This window comes from Cotesia typhae, unplaced genomic scaffold (genome assembly GCF_013202065.1).
Source record: "Cotesia typhae breed Kobodo isofemale line unplaced genomic scaffold, CoteBio_Ctyphae contig_83, whole genome shotgun sequence".
Taxonomy (NCBI): domain Eukaryota; kingdom Metazoa; phylum Arthropoda; class Insecta; order Hymenoptera; family Braconidae; genus Cotesia; species Cotesia typhae.
The window spans coordinates 1,919,618-1,938,442 of NW_027423769.1; the positions used below are offsets into that span (position 1 = coordinate 1,919,618).

The 18,825-nt window shown below is 34.6% G+C and overlaps 5 protein-coding genes across 7 annotated transcripts; 2 read left to right on the forward strand and 3 right to left on the reverse strand.

Moving 5' to 3' along the window:
* Positions 1-885: 885 nt before the first annotated feature.
* Leurs (Leucyl-tRNA synthetase) lies at positions 886-5,469 on the forward strand. Its single transcript, XM_074252143.1, has 4 exons — positions 886-903; positions 1,088-1,297; positions 1,914-5,022; positions 5,244-5,469. Exons 1-4 carry the CDS (start codon positions 901-903, stop codon positions 5,453-5,455), a joined length of 3,534 nt encoding a protein of 1,177 aa, XP_074108244.1. The 5' UTR covers positions 886-900; the 3' UTR covers positions 5,456-5,469.
* On the reverse strand, positions 5,459-6,769 carry LOC141533327 (betaine-homocysteine S-methyltransferase). Its single transcript, XM_074252147.1, has one exon. It carries the CDS (start codon positions 6,602-6,604, stop codon positions 5,627-5,629), a length of 978 nt encoding a protein of 325 aa, XP_074108248.1. The 5' UTR covers positions 6,605-6,769; the 3' UTR covers positions 5,459-5,626.
* Positions 6,770-7,489: 720 nt separating this feature from the next.
* LOC141533328 (betaine-homocysteine S-methyltransferase-like) lies at positions 7,490-9,633 on the reverse strand. The gene has a single exon (XM_074252149.1). The coding sequence runs from the start codon at positions 8,490-8,492 to the stop codon at positions 7,518-7,520; it is 975 nt and encodes a 324-aa protein (XP_074108250.1). The 5' UTR covers positions 8,493-9,633; the 3' UTR covers positions 7,490-7,517.
* A 139-nt stretch (positions 9,634-9,772) lies between these two features.
* On the reverse strand, positions 9,773-18,514 carry Pi3k68d (phosphatidylinositol-4-phosphate 3-kinase catalytic subunit Pi3K68D). 3 transcript variants are annotated; one of them, XM_074252141.1, is made up of 11 exons: positions 18,215-18,514; positions 17,988-18,031; positions 17,632-17,882; positions 16,796-17,243; positions 13,648-16,191; positions 12,690-13,522; positions 12,353-12,509; positions 11,647-11,882; positions 11,333-11,533; positions 10,309-10,505; positions 9,773-10,238 (listed from the first exon to the last, which is right to left on the reverse strand). In XM_074252141.1, the coding sequence occupies exons 2-11, from the start codon at positions 17,988-17,990 to the stop codon at positions 9,817-9,819; spliced, it is 5,292 nt and encodes a 1,763-aa protein (XP_074108242.1). In that variant the 5' UTR covers positions 17,991-18,031; positions 18,215-18,514; the 3' UTR covers positions 9,773-9,816. The 3 variants fall into 3 exon arrangements, with proteins under 3 accessions (XP_074108242.1, XP_074108241.1, XP_074108243.1); XM_074252140.1 differs by having other exon boundaries at positions 17,988-18,122; XM_074252142.1 differs by lacking the exon at positions 17,988-18,031 and having other exon boundaries at positions 18,215-18,513.
* LOC141533331 (uncharacterized) lies at positions 10,517-11,326 on the forward strand. The gene has a single exon (XM_074252152.1). The coding sequence runs from the start codon at positions 10,828-10,830 to the stop codon at positions 11,314-11,316; it is 489 nt and encodes a 162-aa protein (XP_074108253.1). The 5' UTR covers positions 10,517-10,827; the 3' UTR covers positions 11,317-11,326.
* Positions 18,515-18,825: the final 311 nt, after the last annotated feature.

Genomic DNA, 18,825 nt, shown 5'->3' on the forward strand with positions numbered 1-18,825 from the left:
ATTTCTAAATAATAAGTAAATAATTTATATTATTTATAAGCATCAGTTAGAATTTTTTGTATTTGGAAGGATAATTGATCAATTTTTTCGCTTGATAATTTCTTCAGTCCTTTGGTCTGAAAAAAAGAAACAATTTTATGTTCATTTATTTTTATTTTTAACTAGCAGTATATTTATGTGTATTTTAAGAATTGTTAAATTTTTTTTATACAAAAATTTATTATTCATACTTTTTATGATTCTTGAATTAATTAAAAGAAAAAAAAATAATTATTATTAGATATTCTGCACCAATAATAGAATAATTTATTACACTGAATTTGGCAGACATTAAAAATTATTTAAAAATTTTATAATATAATACAATTATTAAAATAAAAATTTATTAAAAAGTTTCACATGTTAAAATTAATAAAAATTTTTAGAAGCATTTTTTTATTGTAATTGATTTGTTAAAAAAATTTATATAATTGACAGCTGACGGCTAACTTCAGTATGATTTTTTTTGCCATAATTTATTTATTAAAAAAATTATCAAATAATTGCTAAATTAATTTTTATTGAATTTTTTTATTATAATTTTTTCATGATAATTTATTTGCTAAATAATAAAAAAATTTTCTAATGTCTATCAACTTCAGTGTCATTATAAAATGTCAATACATCTAAGAATGATGAAATAAAGACAACAAATAATGTCATGTCAGCACTAACAATTTAAAAAATGGCGCATAAAAATGGGGTTCGTTTTCATTACTCACAACTCATGTGACAGCAAGGTAGAAAAAACGCGCAAGTAATATAAACTTGTGTATGTTCTTCTTAAAAGCCGGATGCTCACGTGTATTACCAAAAATATATACAATATAAACAGTGTAATTAAAACTATACACCTCAAAAATGGTGAGTACCAACACTTTTTATTACCGAACATCAATAACATACTTAATTAATATAATAAAATTCTTAAAATACGGATTAATATAATTACACAAAAATCCTAACCTACTTAAATATTTAGCAGCTGTTACCCTGTTATATTAATAATATTTACGACACAAAAATATTTAAATCTTTTTATTTCCAGGCTAATGAACGAAAGGGAACCTTCAAAGTAGAATACCTCCAAAAAATAGAAAAAGAAGTCCAAGCCAAGTGGAAAGCGAGCAAAGCGTACGAGGAAGATGCTCCTAAAAAAGCTAAGTCCAAAGATGAAAAATTCTTGGCTACTTTTCCGTTCCCTTATATGAACGGCCGGCTACATCTGGGTCACACGTTCTCTCTATCAAAATGCGAGGTAATTGTCTAATAAATTAAAAGTTAATGTCCCGAAGATGATTAGTTTCAGTAGACTCTACTTACTTACATCTCCAATTATAAATAATAAAAAATCTATATTAATAAGAGAATAAGGAAAATTTTGTTTCCAGGATAGTCATTTGAGTGAAATTTAATGTCATTGCAAATGTCTTGACTTGAATTTATGTCTTTTTAAGATTTTATATCATTCTCATCGATAGTCAATTTATTGTGATAAGTATTTAGACTGCATTCGAAAATGCTCTATCTCTAGATACATAATTAAGAAATTACCTTGTATCTTGTAAACTGTTGACATTTTTAAAGATATAAGCTCATCCCGATGTTACACTCATCGAGACCTTTCATTTGAGTACCCACATCAATTTTTCATATATTTATATATATATTATATATATGTATATATGAAAAATATATCAAAAATTGATGTGGGTACTCAAATGAAAGCTCTTGATGAGTATAACATCAGGATGAGCTTATATTTTTAAAAACTTCAATATTTAAGAAACTACAGTGTGATTTAACAAAAGTCATTATTTAATAAAGCAAAATAGTGACTGGAAAGTTGCTAATAATAATAAAATAAATTAAAGTTCGCAGTGAGATACAACCGGCTGCTGGGAAAGAAAGTCCTTTTCCCATTTGGCTTCCACTGCACCGGAATGCCAATAAAAGCCTGCGCTGACAAGCTGATGCGGGAGATGCAGGTATTCGGGTATCCCCCGAACTTCCCGGACCAGGAGGAAGAAGTCGCTGCAGTAGAAGACGCAGCTGACGCGATTATCAAGGACAAAAGCAAGGGAAAAAAGAGCAAAGCTGTCGCTAAAGCCGGGACCGCTAAATACCAGTGGCAAATAATGCGCAGTCTTGGAATCGAAGACGAAGAAATAAAAAAATTCGCCGACGCGTCTTACTGGCTGGACTATTTTCCCCCTCGAGCAGTCAGCGACTTGAAGTCAATTGGTCTGCACGTCGACTGGAGGCGAACTTTCATCACAACTGACGCAAATCCTTTCTTTGATTCCTTTGTCAGGTGGCAGTTCCAGCACCTGAAGGCCAAGAACAAGGTCAAGTACGGAAAGCGGTACACTATTTTCTCCCCTAAAGACAATCAGCCCTGCATGGACCACGATAGGTCCTCCGGAGAAGGAGTCGGGCCTCAGGAGTACACTCTGGTGAAGATGAAGGTGCTAGAGCCCTTAGAGAAGCTTAAAAATTTTAAAAACAAAATTTATTTAGTAGCCGCGACTCTGAGACCCGAAACAATGTACGGACAAACTAATTGTTGGATCCATCCTGATATTAAATACATTGCTTACACCCTGGCCAACGGCGAGGTCTTTATCTCGACTAAAAGAGCTGCGAGGAACATGGCTTACCAAGGATTTATGAAAGTAGAAGGAGAAATTCCTGTTATTGCCGAGCTGGTTGGTCAAGAATTAATGGGACTGGCTTTGAGCAGTCCCTTGACCAGCCATAAGGTCATCTACACCCTCCCCATGCTGACGATTAAAGAAGACAAGGGTACTGGAGTGGTTACTTCAGTTCCTAGTGACTCTCCGGACGACTACGCGGCGCTGGTTGACTTGAAGAAGAAGCAGGCCTTGAGGAAAAAGTACGGGATTAAAGATGAAATGGTTCTGCCTTACGAGCCGATTTCAGTTCTTGAAATTCCCGAGTTTGGTAATTTAGCTGCTGTTACTCTGTATGACCAATTAAAAATCCAGTCGCAGAATGACAAAGAGAAGCTTCAGCAGGCCAAAGAGATGGTTTATTTAAAAGGATTTTACGAAGGCGTGCTATTGGTTGGTGAGTATAAAGGTAAAAAAATTCAGGATGTGAAAAAGCTTATCCAAAAGAAGATGATTGATGAGAAATCAGCTGTCGTGTACTACGAACCGGAAAAAGTGATTATTTCAAGGTCAAATGACGAGTGTGTGGTCGCGTTATGCGACCAGTGGTACCTGGACTACGGAGAAGACTCCTGGAAAAAAGACGCTTTAAAAGCGCTGGATAATATCGAGACTTTTCACGAAGAAGTCAGGAAAAATTTCCTGGCTTGTCTGGATTGGCTGCACGAGTACGCTTGCTCGAGGACTTACGGGCTGGGAACTAAATTACCTTGGGATGAAAATTGGCTGATAGAGTCGCTGTCTGACTCTACGATCTACAATGCTTATTATACAGTAGCCCACTTGCTGCAGGGAGGAACCTTCAAAGGCGACAAGCCTAATGTTCTTGGGATAAAAGCAGAGCAAATGACTCCAGAAGTTTGGGATTATATTTTCTTTAAGAACGCAAAGTTACCTAAGACGGGAATCAAGAAGGAGGCACTGGAGCACATGCGTAGGGAGTTCCAGTACTGGTACCCGGTAGACTTGCGAGTTTCCGGGAAAGATTTGATCCAGAATCACCTTACGTTTTACATTTACAACCACGTGGCAATCTGGGCTGACCAGCAGGAGAACTGGCCACGTGGAATCCGGGCGAATGGTCACTTGATGCTGAACTCCGCGAAGATGTCCAAGTCTGAGGGGAATTTCCTGACTCTGACTGAAGCTGTGGAGAAATTTTCTGCTGATGGAATGCGACTGTGTCTTGCAGATTCTGGGGACTCTGTTGAAGATGCTAATTTTGTTGAGTCTATGGCTGATGCTGGGATTCTCAGACTTTACACTTTTATTGAGTGGGTGAAAGAAGTCATGGAGACCGAGAACACTTTCAGGAAAGGTAAGCCGACAACTTTTAATGACAAAGTTTTTCAGAGCGAGATGAATTTAAAAATTATGGAGACTAAGGAAAATTACGCGAAGATGCTGTACAAGGAAGCTTTAAGGACTGGATTCTTTGAGCTGCAGACTGCGAGAGACAAGTACATTCAACTCAGTGCGCTGGAAGGAGTCAATTGGGGTTTAATTATCGACTATATTGATTTACAGACCATCTTGCTGGCTTCGATTTGTCCGCACGTCTGCGAACATGTCAGGAGTATTATTCACAAAGAAAGTGTACTAAAAGCACGCTGGCCAGAAGTTGGGCATATTGATAATATTTTGATCAAGTCCTCGCAGTACCTGATGGACGCGGCGCATTCGTTTAGGATCTTGCTGAAGAATCATACAGCTGTTAAAAAATCTGGGAAAGGTAAAACGGAGAGCATTCAGGTTGAAAAACCAGACCGGGGAATTATTTGGGTTGCTAAAACTTTTCCTCCGTGGCAGAGCACGGTTTTGACGACGATGAAAGAGCTTTATTGCAAGAACAATAATTCTCTGCCGGATAATAAAATAATTAGTGTGGAGCTGGGGAAGAAGAATGAACTTAAGAAGTATATGAAGCGGGTGATGCCGTTTGTGCAAGCTACCAGGGAAAAGATGCAAAATGTAGGCCTCGCTGCGCTCAACTTGACTCTGGAGTTTGATGAAGTTAGTGTTCTTAAGGGAAGTAAGGAGTACTTGAAGAACACTCTTGATTTGGAAGATATTGAGGTTCAGTATACTGATAATGCGCCGGAGAAAACTAAGGAGGAATGCTGTCCAGGAGCGCCTTATATTAGCTTCTTTGCGACTCCAGGAGTTGGAGTTAAAGCTATCAATCCTCAGAAGTGTAGTGGGCTTTTTACGATGAATGTTAAAGTTTGTGAGGGGAATACTGCTGGAGATATTGCGGCTAAAATAGCAAAGGAAAATAAACGTATTAAAGGTAATTTTATTTTACACTTATTTTTTATAAGTAATTGAATTGCGGCTTTAAGAAAAAATTATTAGACATTTTTTTTTATAAAATTAAATTTTGAAAAATTTTCATCTAAAAAATTATATAAAAAAAATTTTTCACGAATAATTATTAATTGTTATTGTCAAATTAAAACAAAAATTCTGGCCTTACTTATTAATAAATAAATAAATAAATAAAATTTCTAGATGCATCATCGGTGCTTCTCTACCGGTACGAAGACCCAGTCCTAGGACCTAGAACAATCCCGCACCTGGAGAATATTCTCAATGGAAAAGTACTGATACCATCAGACGCAATATTCAACGTCAACCTCGAAACTAAAACAATAAAAGTTAATAGTAAATCAAGCAAGGAGAGCTATTCGCTAGGAGATGAAATTTTGTACTTTATCAAGTAGAGCTGTTAAAATAACTTAAATTTATTTAATTATTAAATACCATCTTGATAATTTTATTTTATTAAATTATTTAAGAATGAAAAAATTACATATAAATTTTATCAGCAAGATAACAAGTTCAAAGTATGCAAAAATATAAACTTTATCAAAATATGACCGTGAAAAAAATATTCAAACGGATGTTTCTCTCTCTTGGGACTTCCAAAAGTCAACTTGACTTCTAATTTTAGCGACATCAGCAGCGGTGGTTCTGCAGCAGCCTCCAATGTACTGGACTCCGAGTTCAAGCCACTCGTGAGTGTACTTCTTGATGTCACAAGATTTTCCGTCATTTTTCTTCCAACCTTCTCCAGGAGTAAAAACTTCTCCACTGTTTGGGTAAGCAATTAAAGGCACTGGTTTTCCTTGACAATCTTTGTTGATCTTGGACAAGTAAGCCGAGACGTGATGAGGCGACAAGCAATTAACACCGACAGCAATAAGCTGATCTGGCAAAGCGTTTTTGTAACAGTTCAGAGCAGTTTCTTTGAAGTTACTTCCGTCGACCAGGGTGGACCCATCAGTGGAGCACGAGAAAGACAGCCAGGCTCTGGTGGTTGGAAATTCTTTCAGTAATTCAACTAAAGCTTCAGCTTCCTCGGCGCAAGGAATTGTTTCAATTGCCAGAAGATCAACGCCGCCTTTTATCAGTGTCTCCATTCTGGGTCGGTGCCAATCTTTCAAAAATTCCTTGGACACTTTCTTACCGTAAGACCCGGTGTACTCTGAGCAGTCATGAAGAACGGCTCCGTAGGGCCCGCAAGACCCGGCGATCAACGGGTTGTCGTTTACCGCGTTCTCGTTGTCTTTTATTTCTTCTTTGTAGATTTTTACAGCCTGCTTCGCGAGGTCTACGGCTTTTAAAATTATGTCTAGGCTGTCCGCTTCAGTGACTCCTAGGTACTTACAGAATCCGTCCATCGATGCCTGGTAGGTGTTTGTCTCGATTATGTCACTCCCTGCGCGCAGAAAATCCAAATGTGTGTCACAGACCGCGTCAGGATTTGTCACCAAAAAACGTGCCGTCCACAGTGGATCTCCATCTGGGTTCTTGTTTACATGAGTGAATATTTGAGATGAATAGCTTCCGTCTAACACTTTTACCTTCATGTTTTTTTTTTTTTTTTTTTGTTAATTATTTATTTTCTGTAAATAAAATAATTCAAGGCACAGGTGCGGCGGAGATTAGAAATTAAGGTTAGAAATTTTATTCAATACTCTGGAACTGGACACTATCCGGCGAACTGCGTAATATTTAATAATGCACGTGCATATATACGTTATTGTGATTGTTGAAAAATAAAAATAATAAAAAAAAAAAAAAAAAAAAAAAAGAAAGACAACGCTACCTATTGGAAGTTATTTTAAGATGTTCGAATTAAAATCGTTAACTGTCAACCGAGTGTCATGGATAAATATTATAATGATAAATTTATGAAGCATTAATCTTCATAATTATTTTTTCATATATTTTTCTGAATTGATTTTTTTTTATGAAAATTTTTATTGATCAGATTTTTATTTAGTTTTATAAATATTTTATTAATTTGCAATTAATGTTCACAAAAATAAATCTGTATTAAAAGTGATAGTGAAGTTAGCTGACGACTGTCAATTTTTTGGTAAATTAATTATTTTTAAACAATGCTAAAAATTTACACTTGTAATTTTTATGACACTAAAATTTACAGCTGTTAGAAATTTTTTTCTCATAATTTATTTGTTAAAAAAAATTCTTAAATCTTGATAAAATTTTGATAAAATTTCTAATATTTGCCAAAGCTTTAGTGTCATCAATAAAAGCATAATAAGGTACTTTAAATAATTTATAATCCTAAAATCAGACATCTAAAAATAATTAATTTCATAAAATAAATATTTTTTAATTATCCACGTGGAATAAAAAATATTTTATAATTAATTTATAAAAACTACTAGATGTCAATAAAAGTCAGTATCATACTCAACAACCCAAATAAATTAAAAAGATAAAAATAATAATTAAAACAATTTTTATTAACAGTTATTCACAACAAGGAATAAATTTTTTCTTCTGCCATTTCCTGACTTCAATAATAATCTTGGCAACATCATCAGCGTAACTTCTACAGCAGCCTCCAACATATCTGACTCCCAGATTGAGCCATTCATCAATGAAAGTTTCCAGGGGTGGTTCATTTCCGTTCTTCTTCCAGCCTTCAGAAACAGTGTAAGTTTCCCCACTATTAGGATAAACAATCAGCGGGATGAATTTGTTACCCTTATTATTTTGAATTCCTTTTATCAGAAGCGTGACAGCGGTAGGAGCAAGACAGTTAATTCCCACAGCAACTAGCTGTCCGGGAACTGCGTTATTAAAACAGGAAGAAGCAACAGTTCTGAAGTCACTGCCATCAACGATAGATTTTCCGTCATTTTTACACGAAAAAGACAACCAGGCCTTGATGTCCGGGAACTCCTTGATGAGCTCCACCAGCGCTTCAGCTTCTATTTGGCAAGGAATAGTCTCCAGAGCGATGAAGTCAACTCCGGCGTCAATGAGGGTCTGGATGCGAGGTCTGTGCCATTTTTTTAAAAATTCTTTTGATATATTAGAAGCATATTCACCTGTGTACTCCGACCCGTCATGCAAGGAAGCTCCGTAAGGCCCGCAAGACCCGGCAATCTTCGGTTTTTTGTTAGAAACTTCCTTGTCCTTCGTCTCCAGCAGATAAACTTGGAGCGCCTGCTTCGCCAGGTCCACTGCTTTAGCAATCAAGTCGAAGCTCTCGACTTTTGTCAGCCCCAGGTGCTGAATAAATCCGTCGATTGACGCCTGGTAGGTGTTGGTGATTATTATATCCGCTCCCGAGCGCAGAAAATCTAGATGTGTCTGATAGACAGCTGTAGGATTCGTTGCTAGGAATCTAGCAGTCCACAGAGGATGCCCGTCGACTTTCTCGCCTACATGCACCGAAAGCTGGGTCGAAAACCCACCGTCTAAAATTACTACCGACATTGTGAGTATTCCACCGCTTCAATCACCACTACTTTACAGAACACACCAGAGTAATTCTGATATTTTATTTAACTCCCAGTTGAGTTTAATAAAAAAGAGATTCCAAAGGTCAGAATTAATGCCACTTTAACTGACGGATATAATACAGTTGAGTTTATCAGTTTATCCGTACCCGTGTAATTTATAATACAATATTTATCTATCCGAGACATTTTATTTTTTTAATAAACAATAACATTTAAATGGTAAGACGTCAAAATAATTATTTATGATTGGATTTAGGGTAAATATTTACAAGTGGGGTCAACTATTTTAATTTTTATTTTTGTTAACGAAGTTTATATTTGATTTTATTTATGTATTTTTTTTTATGAAAAATACATAAAAAAAAAAAAAAAAAAATAGTTGGTTACAATTCTAACAAATTTTGAAAAAATTAAAAAATGTTAATTTTTTACCTAGTTATGACCCAAAATGGGGTTGACCCGACTTTTAAATAATTACCTGATTTAATTTACAATAATTTGTTGTTGTTAGATTATTTATATTTGACCAGACTTTTTAATTGATAATGATAATAATGTTTACAAAAAATTATGTGATTATTTATCATATTATTTTTATTTATAAATTTATCTCACTGTTTATTAATCTCTCATTTAAATTGCTTGATAAATCTTCTTTTAATAAAATTTATGTGTCTGTAAATATTACAATTATAAATTTTCTACGTTTTACTCGATTATTATAATTTATATTTATAGTATACATTAATCATTTGTCAATTTTTTTAAAAGCAATTCGGACAAAACGTAGATTTATAAAATACTTGTGATTAAATTTTTTTTTTTTTTTTTAAAAGTAATTTACACATTCAATTAGACACAAAAAAAATTGATAATATAATATGTACAATTAGTATAGATATACATGATTAAAATATAAATAATGTTATCACAAATTTACTTCAAGCCAATTAAATATTGGAAATTTTTCAATTATTTCTTCAGTGCTTTTATCATTAAAGTTAATTTTTTTTTAATAATTAATTAATTAATCAATGTAAAAATATATTAAAAACTATTAAAGTGTAAAAAGAGTTAGCTTAGGTCCTCCTTTGGTTAATAAATATTCTGGCGATAGAAATATTTATCAAAAATTATCAATAAATATTTCGAACCATTTATAAAAAATCACTAGACTTATTGTGATAATTTTGAATAGATAAATTACTTAAATACAATTAGTAATTAATTTTTTTTTAGACTGTGTGTAAAAAATTTAATGCAGTATTAAAATTAATTAATTTAATCCTAATTATTAATTATCGAATGCTACCAAGAGGAAACCACTCAATAGTTTCGTTAGTAAGCTCGAAATGACCGAGAGGCAAGCGAATACCACCAAGAAATTCATTTTCTTGAAGAGTATCATGATTCCAGATAGTTGCTTCGAGTGTTCGCTCTTTGACAACATCAAGCGGCATTCTGTACTCCAGCATTTCCATAAATGATGGATGACAATTTTTCTTGACTACTTTTGTCTTTCGTTTGGTCGCTTTTGTCGGGTCTGGCTTCAGGTATACTTTTACATAAGTGTTGGGCTCTTGAGCGTTAGCAACCTTTGGCAAGCCTCTGGCGTGATGAATCATTACTGATAATGTACCACGACTGTAGTGCAAGGATAATTTTATTTGTCCGCATTTAATGTTGTCTCTGACTCTCTTCTCGGCCCACCAATTTCCAACTGAAATTATTTTTAGGTAAAAAAATAAATTAAAATAATTAATGAATTATTTTTTTTTTTTAATTGTTACCTTTTACTTTACGAAGATGAATATCAGCATTTTGTTGATCTCGAAGAAGCGGGTGAAAAAATGTATAAACAAGGTCACTTTGTGATATTTCAGGTGCCATTTTAAATAGGCTAAGTAAAAATTTTTCGATATCTGCTCGTCGTTTATCTGCTACTTGTTTGATATTTGATCTGCCTACGCTCATACCATTCGGTAAACTGAAAGTAAATAAATAAAAAATTATTACACAAAATAAAATAAACTAAGTTTATATCTGAGATTATGCGAACATTAATTAGAGCAAAAAAAAAAAATTTTTATTCCACGTGTTGAAGCATTTTTTAGATATAAATAATCTCAAGCGTACGGACAAATTAGATAGAGCGTTATAAACTGATAATTCCACGATGAATCACCTATAATTAAGGTCTATTTAAGATAAGACAAGATAACTAACGCAAATCAAACAATAAAATTCCCTGGGACAATTATCAGTGTTAAATATTAGTTGTAATAAACGAGAGTATTAAGTTTAACAATATGGGTTTGAAATGGTTTCGTGCGAGAATGAAAATCCAGCAGAAAAATTCATCTGTAGAAGTTCCGGGACTCTATCGGCAATTCGATAGTGATTTGCAGTTTGACAGTGAGCCAGTGAGATCTGAAGATAAAAACCGGCCGAGTACATCGGAACCGAGAGCTTTAATTCAGCCAAAAAATTTTCCAGTTTCTTCTGTGGCGACAAATCTTTCACCGCCTCAAAATCCATTGGCGAAATTATTCAATTCTGAAGATGATAATAATAATAATAATAATAATAATAATAATAATAATAATGGTATAAATTCCAGAGAAAATTTTTTACCGAAAATAGAGATGAATTTTCCTGAAACGACTAAAAATAAAATGAAGAAGAAGAAAAAAGAACGGGCTCCAGTACCCGATGCGTCAATTGGTGAAAATAAAACCACAAGATTTATAGTAGCTCAGAGAAAAAAAGAGTACAAAGAAAGTGAAACAGAAATATAATATAAAAATAAATTACCTAGCTACTTTGGCAAGAGGAAAATGGATGCATAGTTTCTGATAAAATTCACAGAACTCTTTGTACGAACGGAATAAGTAAGTCGGGTCTGGCTGACCCTTTCTCTGAATTCTCAAAATATACATGTAATATTTCTCCGGGTCGTAGCGTTTTTGATATCCATGAACTTGAACACTTGTAAGTTGTCCTTCTTGCTGCATTCTGTAGGAAAAAAAAAAAAAAAATTAATAATTAATAGTAATGATAACAAACATACACTTTGATGAAAATTTTTTTACTGTGTATTGATAATTTTTAGTGGTTTAATTTCTTACGTGTATGTACGCGGGATAAATGACAAGAGTTCACCATCGTTGTGATCGCCGGTGAACCTCAACTGTGCCAAATTGTGAAGGAAAAAATTGAACTGAGTGAACCAATTTTTAAGCGAGCTTTCAATCATCCTCGCGAAAGTCGCAGCAGCTTCAGGATTTGTTTGTCCTGGCAGAAGAGCTTTTTGTACATAACTCACAGCATCCATTGTCACTCCGGGAATCCCAGAAGATGTCATCTGAGGATTTGTGTATTCGTTCATTTTTAATTTATTAAACGTTTCTTTTATATCAATGTCACTTAATTTTTTATTCATTTGTTCATTATTCCGCGCTATTTCTTGTAATAAACTTTCCATTATTTAAAACTAAAATTACACTTAATTTTCAATTAAAAAAATTTTTTTATAATTTAAAAGAAGTTTGTTTGTAATTTGTTTCTCTACAAGCTGAGAATAACTGAGATACTACGAACGATTTCCTCTCAGAAGTTAATTAACATAATGTAGTGAAGTTAGTGAAGCGATAATAGAGCACCTCTGATAACAAAACAGGATGAGCTCTTCCGTTGTGGTTTTTATATGTTTTCATAATATTTACTTCAGTAGAACTTATAGAGTAAGCGTAATCGATATGTTATAATTTTATAAATATAAACAACTTTAAGAGATGGATAATTACTAAATTGTCTGTGAAAAAAATTATTTACCAGTCCAAATAAATGTAGAATAAGATTTCCATGTTTCCGAACGATGTTAAAGGCTTGACAGCACAAATCTACGAAATTATGAAATTTAGCTGATGGTTTATCGCCTCCATTTATCACATACGCCATATCTGAAGTCAATACGAACGGCGTTCGATCTCTAGATTTAAAATAAAATATATAAATTAATAATAATACAAAAATTAAATTTAAAAATTAAGTTAATCGACATTTAAAAATTTTTTTTTACCAAAAGAAAAAATTAAAATTGATTTTAATTGATTAAATTAATAAAATATTAAAATTAATTAAAATAATTCCTGAAAAAAAATAAAATTACCTTTTAAAGTTACCAAACATTTGCGCGTCGCCTAAAAACTTTCCAAAGTCAATATGAAATAAATGACCAGAGGTCTTGAGCATAATATTGTCATTGTGTCTGTCGCAAATCCCCAGAATATAAGTAGCGACACTGTAACCCGCGCAGGAGCGGGTAAAATTTTCCACCGCTCTCTCGTACTCCAATTCCGAAGGATTATGTTTGGCAAGCCACTCGGCAATAGGTCTGTCCTTAAAAGACCCGGTGAGACCAAACTCAACCTGAATTTTTCTCAAAGTTTCAGCGTTGGTCACCATCTCAATCATTCCACGCTTGTTTCCCGTAGGTACACAAGCGAATGTCACCATTTTCAAATCCAAACCCTCTTTGAGCCATAATTTGTCCATTATTCTTACCATTTGAATCGTCAACATATCTTGCTGCAAATCATCTCCTACTTTGAATATCGCCGGACTAATGACGTTGTCGCAGCTTATGAAGCTTATCTTCAATGGTAATGTAAATGATGGAAAATATGAACAAGTTTGGATATTTATTCCAAATACTTGTCTGCTGGGTGACAAAGGTAAGCAAGTACCCTCATCTTCAGCCAATTGACCATGTATATTTTGCAATCCCAACTTTAATGATTCCATTCTTAATGATTCTTTAGTTGTTTTTATATTTTCAGCAATTTCATTAAGATTTTTGACTAATAATTGCTGAGTAAGAAAACTATTTCTCAAAGCTTCGCCAATTACTGCCAGCAGCGCGCGAAGCATTAATTGTAGTCTTCTTTGGTACCGAGTAAAACTTATACTTCGGTCATCTTCTTGTGATGATTCACCAGAATTCTGTAAAAAAAATTTATTTATTTATTTATTTAATTATTGATGCAAAATATTTTTTTTTTAATTATTCCTTTATAAATAATAAATTTTTTTTTTTTTTTTAAGAATTTTAATAAAATAAAACTTACCTGAGGACTCTGCCCAGGAAGAGATTGAGTCAAAAGCCAATAAATATGATGAGCAACACGTGGTGACAGTAGCGCCCTTTCCAACAAAAATCTCGTAAGAGGAGAAGCTTCATAAGTTTCATGCTTCAACGCCTGAAGCAGCTGCGGAAGATAATCAACCAGCTCATCATTACTGAGCTCTCGGATCCACCCAACAGCCATCTCTCTAACTTTAATATCCGGAAAGCAAGGCAGTAGCAGCTGAAGCGCTTGAACAGGTGGCAGCGGGCTCCAAACTCTCAATGAAGCGTGAAGATCTGGAAGACAAGCCCAGTCCCAGCTATGAGCAGCCAGCAAAACTTTTGGCAGCGCTTCCGGAATTTCATGCAGGTAGTGTCGTTTTTCCCAGAGGATTTCCCTCTCATCAATCGGCGGTCTTGAGAAAGTGTCCTGCTGACAAATGTCTATCAGCAGTTCTTTAGTATTTTGATCCAGTAAATTAATATCCAGCGATTCTACATCATGATCTCTCAGCTCGGTGGGAAATAGCACTCTGCCTCCGTAATCAGGGAGCTCTAGTCCAATTATCGGATTGGTTTCTCCGTAAGGATGGATCCCAGGAGCTGGAGCAGGTCCAAGCCGCTTATCAGCAGCCGCTGGCCAGAGCGACAGGAAGAAATTACCCTGACTCATCACCCCGTCGTAGTCGAAAAATTGTATTGCACCCCATCCTAATTCTTCTTTATGCATCGAGCCCTCGGCCGACGAATTAGCGTCATGCTCAGTTGGCTGCAGAGTTCTTCCATAAATCACCAAAACTAGTCTCGCTTCGCGAGGCACTTGGCAGACACTGATCCCGCGAAACTCCAGCCAAGTATTGAAAAGAATTCTAGAATAAAAATTAACATTAAGCGTCATCGGCTCCGAGAGCACCGGATTACCAACAGGCCTGGTTCCATGAAAAATCTGAGCGGCTATAATGTAATCATCGTGCTTCCACGAGTTGGGAATTCTGTGTAAAGCTCCTACTCTCACCAGCACAGTGTCCAGCACCTCCGAAGACACCAGACTATTTGACAAATATTCACCGCGTAATTTAAGCTGAAAATCTACCCGAAACGCATGGCAGTAAGTCTCAACAAGATCTTGAATAGCGTCGCGTATTTTATGACAGTGCGACCCCAGAAGCTCGGGAAATTTTGTCCTTAAAGTAACCACCGAGTAATCACCATCTTCGTGCAAAATTTCAGGCTTTTTGCACTCGATATTAGTCGTGTGCATTTGAGGCAAAAATTGACAACAAGCGTTGACAAAATTATCCACTGCTTCTGTTATTTCGTAAGTCTCAATATTGCCCATCAACGCGCAGACTGCTTTGACAGACTGGACGACTCCTCGTGGTTGTAATTGTGGTAAAAGACTAGAACTATGATTAGGCGCAGCTAGTTGAATAGCTGCTGTTTCAACACGTTCCATTTCCTTCTCGACTGTCTCCAATAAAATAATCAGCGTGTCGTAAGAAATAGGCTCCAAAGGTTCGTTGGGAAGAATATCTTCTAATTTTAAATCTTGATCTCTGTTGTCGTCTTGCAGCGACCGAGCGATGGATCTTTTTATTTGTGCTCGGGTTATTATTGCCAATTCAATGTCCTTTTCAAGCTTAATGCACTGATGAATGTACTCGTACTGCGCTAAGGTTGTATTGGGAGCTAAATATTCAGCCAGACCCCAGACTCTTAAACAGTATTTTTCTACATTGACAAGATTGTCTTCTAACGAGCAAGCTACGTTGAGAATAACGTGCTCGACGCTGCAACTTACGTTGCAAGTAAAATTAATGGACGGTGCTGGGTTTTCTGGATTGCTGACGTCTGACAATTGAGGATGGACTACCAGCTTTATACTGGTCCCGTCTAGATAAAGATTCTCCATCATGGGGCTTATCACGTGTCCGATATTTGTATTTGGATCGTTAAAAGGAAACTCGCTCCTCACGGCTTTGATCATCAGGTGGAACGCCTTCAGATCGCAGTCTTGCAAAGAAGCGCGAGCTTTTACAACAGTCACATTTTCGTAGAGGCGAGTCTGACGCTTTCGCCGGCGATCTAGGGACGTACGACGTTTTTCAATCGTATTCCAGGCAGAGGAATTTCTTGGAGGCAGTGGCGGCGCTGCCGGGGACACTGCTGGGGAAGTTGGGGTCTTTTCTACCGCTGCGTACACCGGATCGGAGCTTATGCTTTCATTTGTGCTGTACATGTAGTCAAACGGGTCGAATGGGTCGTAAACAGATCCGTCGATCTGGCTCGATTCATTCTTCGGCGGGGTTAATTCTTTTATTGCTTCAGTCTTTATCAGCAGAGGATCAAAGGCCTCTAGGACGCTTACTCGTACATTTGTCTTGTCTTCTGAACCTTCAAATGCACTCAGATCTATCAGGTTATTATTTGGCTTTTTTTCTATTACTTTTAATACTTGCAGCTGGCCATCTTCTATAGGAAAAATTGGCTTCGTTGAACCTGGGCCGGTGATTGGTGGGCGGTAGTTCATAGGCAATGGTGGGATCTAAAAATATAATAATTTTTATTAAAAATATTTTAGTATAAATATTGAGAAATTTTATTTTTGATGATACTCAAATTAAAAGACGTTTAGAAATTTTTTAATTAAATAAAAAATGTTTCATTATTAGTTTTGGTAATTTTTTACATGTAAAAATTTCTTTTTTGTATTTTTGGATAATAATTTTTTTAATTTTTAAATGTCAGCTGATTTATGACACCTGAAAATTCTTGAAATTTTTTTTTATAAAAAATTAATTATTATAAAAAAATTCGCAATAAAAATCTAAAAAAATATCCAAAGATGTCTGTTAAAATTAGTATCATAATTTTTTAGGTAAATAATTTAAATTAGTGAGTTTGATGAAGCCAAACCTAAATAATTATAATCTACAATGAAATAAAAATAACAAACATTCACTCAACAATTGATGATTTAATATGAACATATTTATATTAATGGTGAGTGCTATTATTAAAACCTTGATATTAAATATACCTGAGCGAAGAAATAATTACTAAAAGTAAAAAAATTCCAAGCCAGCTGGAATACAAGATAAAATATAATAAAATAAAGATACTATTTATATTTAATATAAAATGTTCACCTGTGGAATACCGTCACCGACGCTCTCGGCTTGCGTTATCATCGGGCTGATTCCCGGAGTGCCAGGTGTGCAGGGCGTAGTGGAAGCGCGAGGTCCGGGAGAAGGCGAGTGATAGCGAAAGTCGTGGGTCTGGTACGCCGCCGCTGAGCTATTGCTTCTCGAAACTCTTGTTGTTCTTTTGAGAAGTGACGGGTGTGTATCCCACTTGGGCTCGATAGAAGGCTGCGATATCGCTGGGACAGCTAACGAAGTTGTGCTGCTACAATAGTCATCCAAACTAGCCTCCGATTTAACGGGACTGGTAAAATTAATTAGGTCGGTTGTGTTGGAGGATGCTGGGCCTACTGTTGTTGTTGAATTACGCCGACTAGGTATCGGCGGTGGAGCTATTATGGGGGAATTTTTCGACTGCGTACCTCCAGGCCTTGGTCTACTTCTTAATTGTAATCTGTATTGATATTTTCAATTAATTAATTATAATAAAATATTTTATTTGTTATCATTATCATTAATCAATAATTATTATCAATAGCATGTATTTTATATTATTAAGAGAATAAGAAAAATTTTGTCTCCAGTTGCTAATTTTAAAACTCAAACTTGAAATGATTTATTTTACAAATTTTTTTTTTTTTTTTTATTAACAGGAAGTTATTAAACCAATTAAAGTCTTGATAAACTCTTGACATTTCTTACTTTTAGTTTATAAAAAATAATACATAAAAAAAAAAAAAATAAAAATACTCCGTGTCGAAAATAAAGGAAATAATTCAACGAATGAAATAAAATATTTATCTCAGTGTACTTAAATTTAATTATTTAATTAAAAAGCTTACTTGTCCATAGAAGAAGTCGAACTATCTACTTCAGAAACATTACTGCTATTAGAATGACTACATTGTTGCGCAGTGAATGTATTTTGTAAAAAATTATTAGAGCACTCTAATTGTTTTTGGAGTTTAAATTTCTCCAAGGCCAAACTCTCCAAGCTGAGAGCTTGTGCTCTTTCCAAGTCTTCCTGAAACTGCTTATCATAATCCATGACAGCTCCCCGTTGAATACTCTCGTTCTTAGCGTGGTTTGACATCTAAAAAAAAAATAAAAATAAAAATAAAAAAAAAAATAATAACTCCAACACCAAAAATAGTATAAAAATAAAAATAAAAAACTCAAGACTTTTTATTATACAAACCATTTTCTCCAAGGAACAAAAATAACTGAACGATGACGCCACGACTGCAATTTGCGAATTTTATCAAGCGTAATGTGCATTTACAACCAAAGGATCCCAAGATCTTAGATTGTATATATTAAAATATGACTATGACTAAATAATGAGCCAATGTTAATGGAGTAAACACGACTGTCCATTTTAAAGCGCCTAGCAGCTTTTATTTATTATTGTAAACAGTCACTTACCCTGTCATTATTGCTACCGAATAAATTCAGTGTTGACTAACATTGCATTTCATTAGTATTGTAATTATAATATGGGTATAAAATTAATGAATCAACACCGTTACTTCCGAGGCTTCTGAACTAGCAACCGTGTCATCGCGGTGACATCCTCAATGGATATGCGTTATATATGTGTACTGCAGAAATTAAAATATACGTATACACACATGTTTTAAATTGTATGTTCAAGTTAAATGTAAATATGTGTTAAAATGGTTAATAAGAACTCTACTCAATTCTACTGAGAGTGCTGTAAACTAACCAATTTAATTTATAACACTGAAGTTAGCCGTCAGCTGTTAAAAAAAAATTTTTTTAATAAATCAATCACAATAAAAAAATACTTCCAAAAATTTTCACTTGTAATTTTTATTAATTTTCACGTGTAAAACTTTTTAATTAATTTTTTTTTAATAATTGCATTATAAAATTTTAAAATAATTTTTAATGTCTGCCAACTTCAGTGTCATTTTAATTTAGAACACTCTGAAGTTGCCTTCGAATAAATTAGACTAGATGGCGGCACCTCCTGATTTCTGTAATTGGAAATAACACTGAAGTTAACAGATATT

Bases quoted from the DNA above. Each gene is read 5' to 3' on its own strand.
- Pi3k68d (XM_074252141.1), bottom strand. The intron at 13,523-13,647 runs GTAAGTTTTATT...TTTTTTTTACAG, and splicing joins TTCCTGGGCAGAGTCCTCAG to AATTCTGGTGAATCATCACA. The intron at 10,506-11,332 runs GTAATTTATTTT...ATTTACTTTCAG, and splicing joins CCTCTTGCCAAAGTAGCTAG to TTTACCGAATGGTATGAGCG.
- LOC141533327 (XM_074252147.1), bottom strand. From the start codon at position 6,604: ATGAAGGTAAAAGTGTTAGACGGAAGCTATTCATCTCAAATATTCACT.
- LOC141533331 (XM_074252152.1), top strand. From the start codon at position 10,828: ATGGGTTTGAAATGGTTTCGTGCGAGAATGAAAATCCAGCAGAAAAAT.
- LOC141533328 (XM_074252149.1), bottom strand. From the start codon at position 8,492: ATGTCGGTAGTAATTTTAGACGGTGGGTTTTCGACCCAGCTTTCGGTG.
- Leurs (XM_074252143.1), top strand. The intron at 1,298-1,913 runs GTAATTGTCTAA...AATAAATTAAAG, and splicing joins TCTCTCTATCAAAATGCGAG to TTCGCAGTGAGATACAACCG. The intron at 5,023-5,243 runs GTAATTTTATTT...TAAAATTTCTAG, and splicing joins GGAAAATAAACGTATTAAAG to ATGCATCATCGGTGCTTCTC.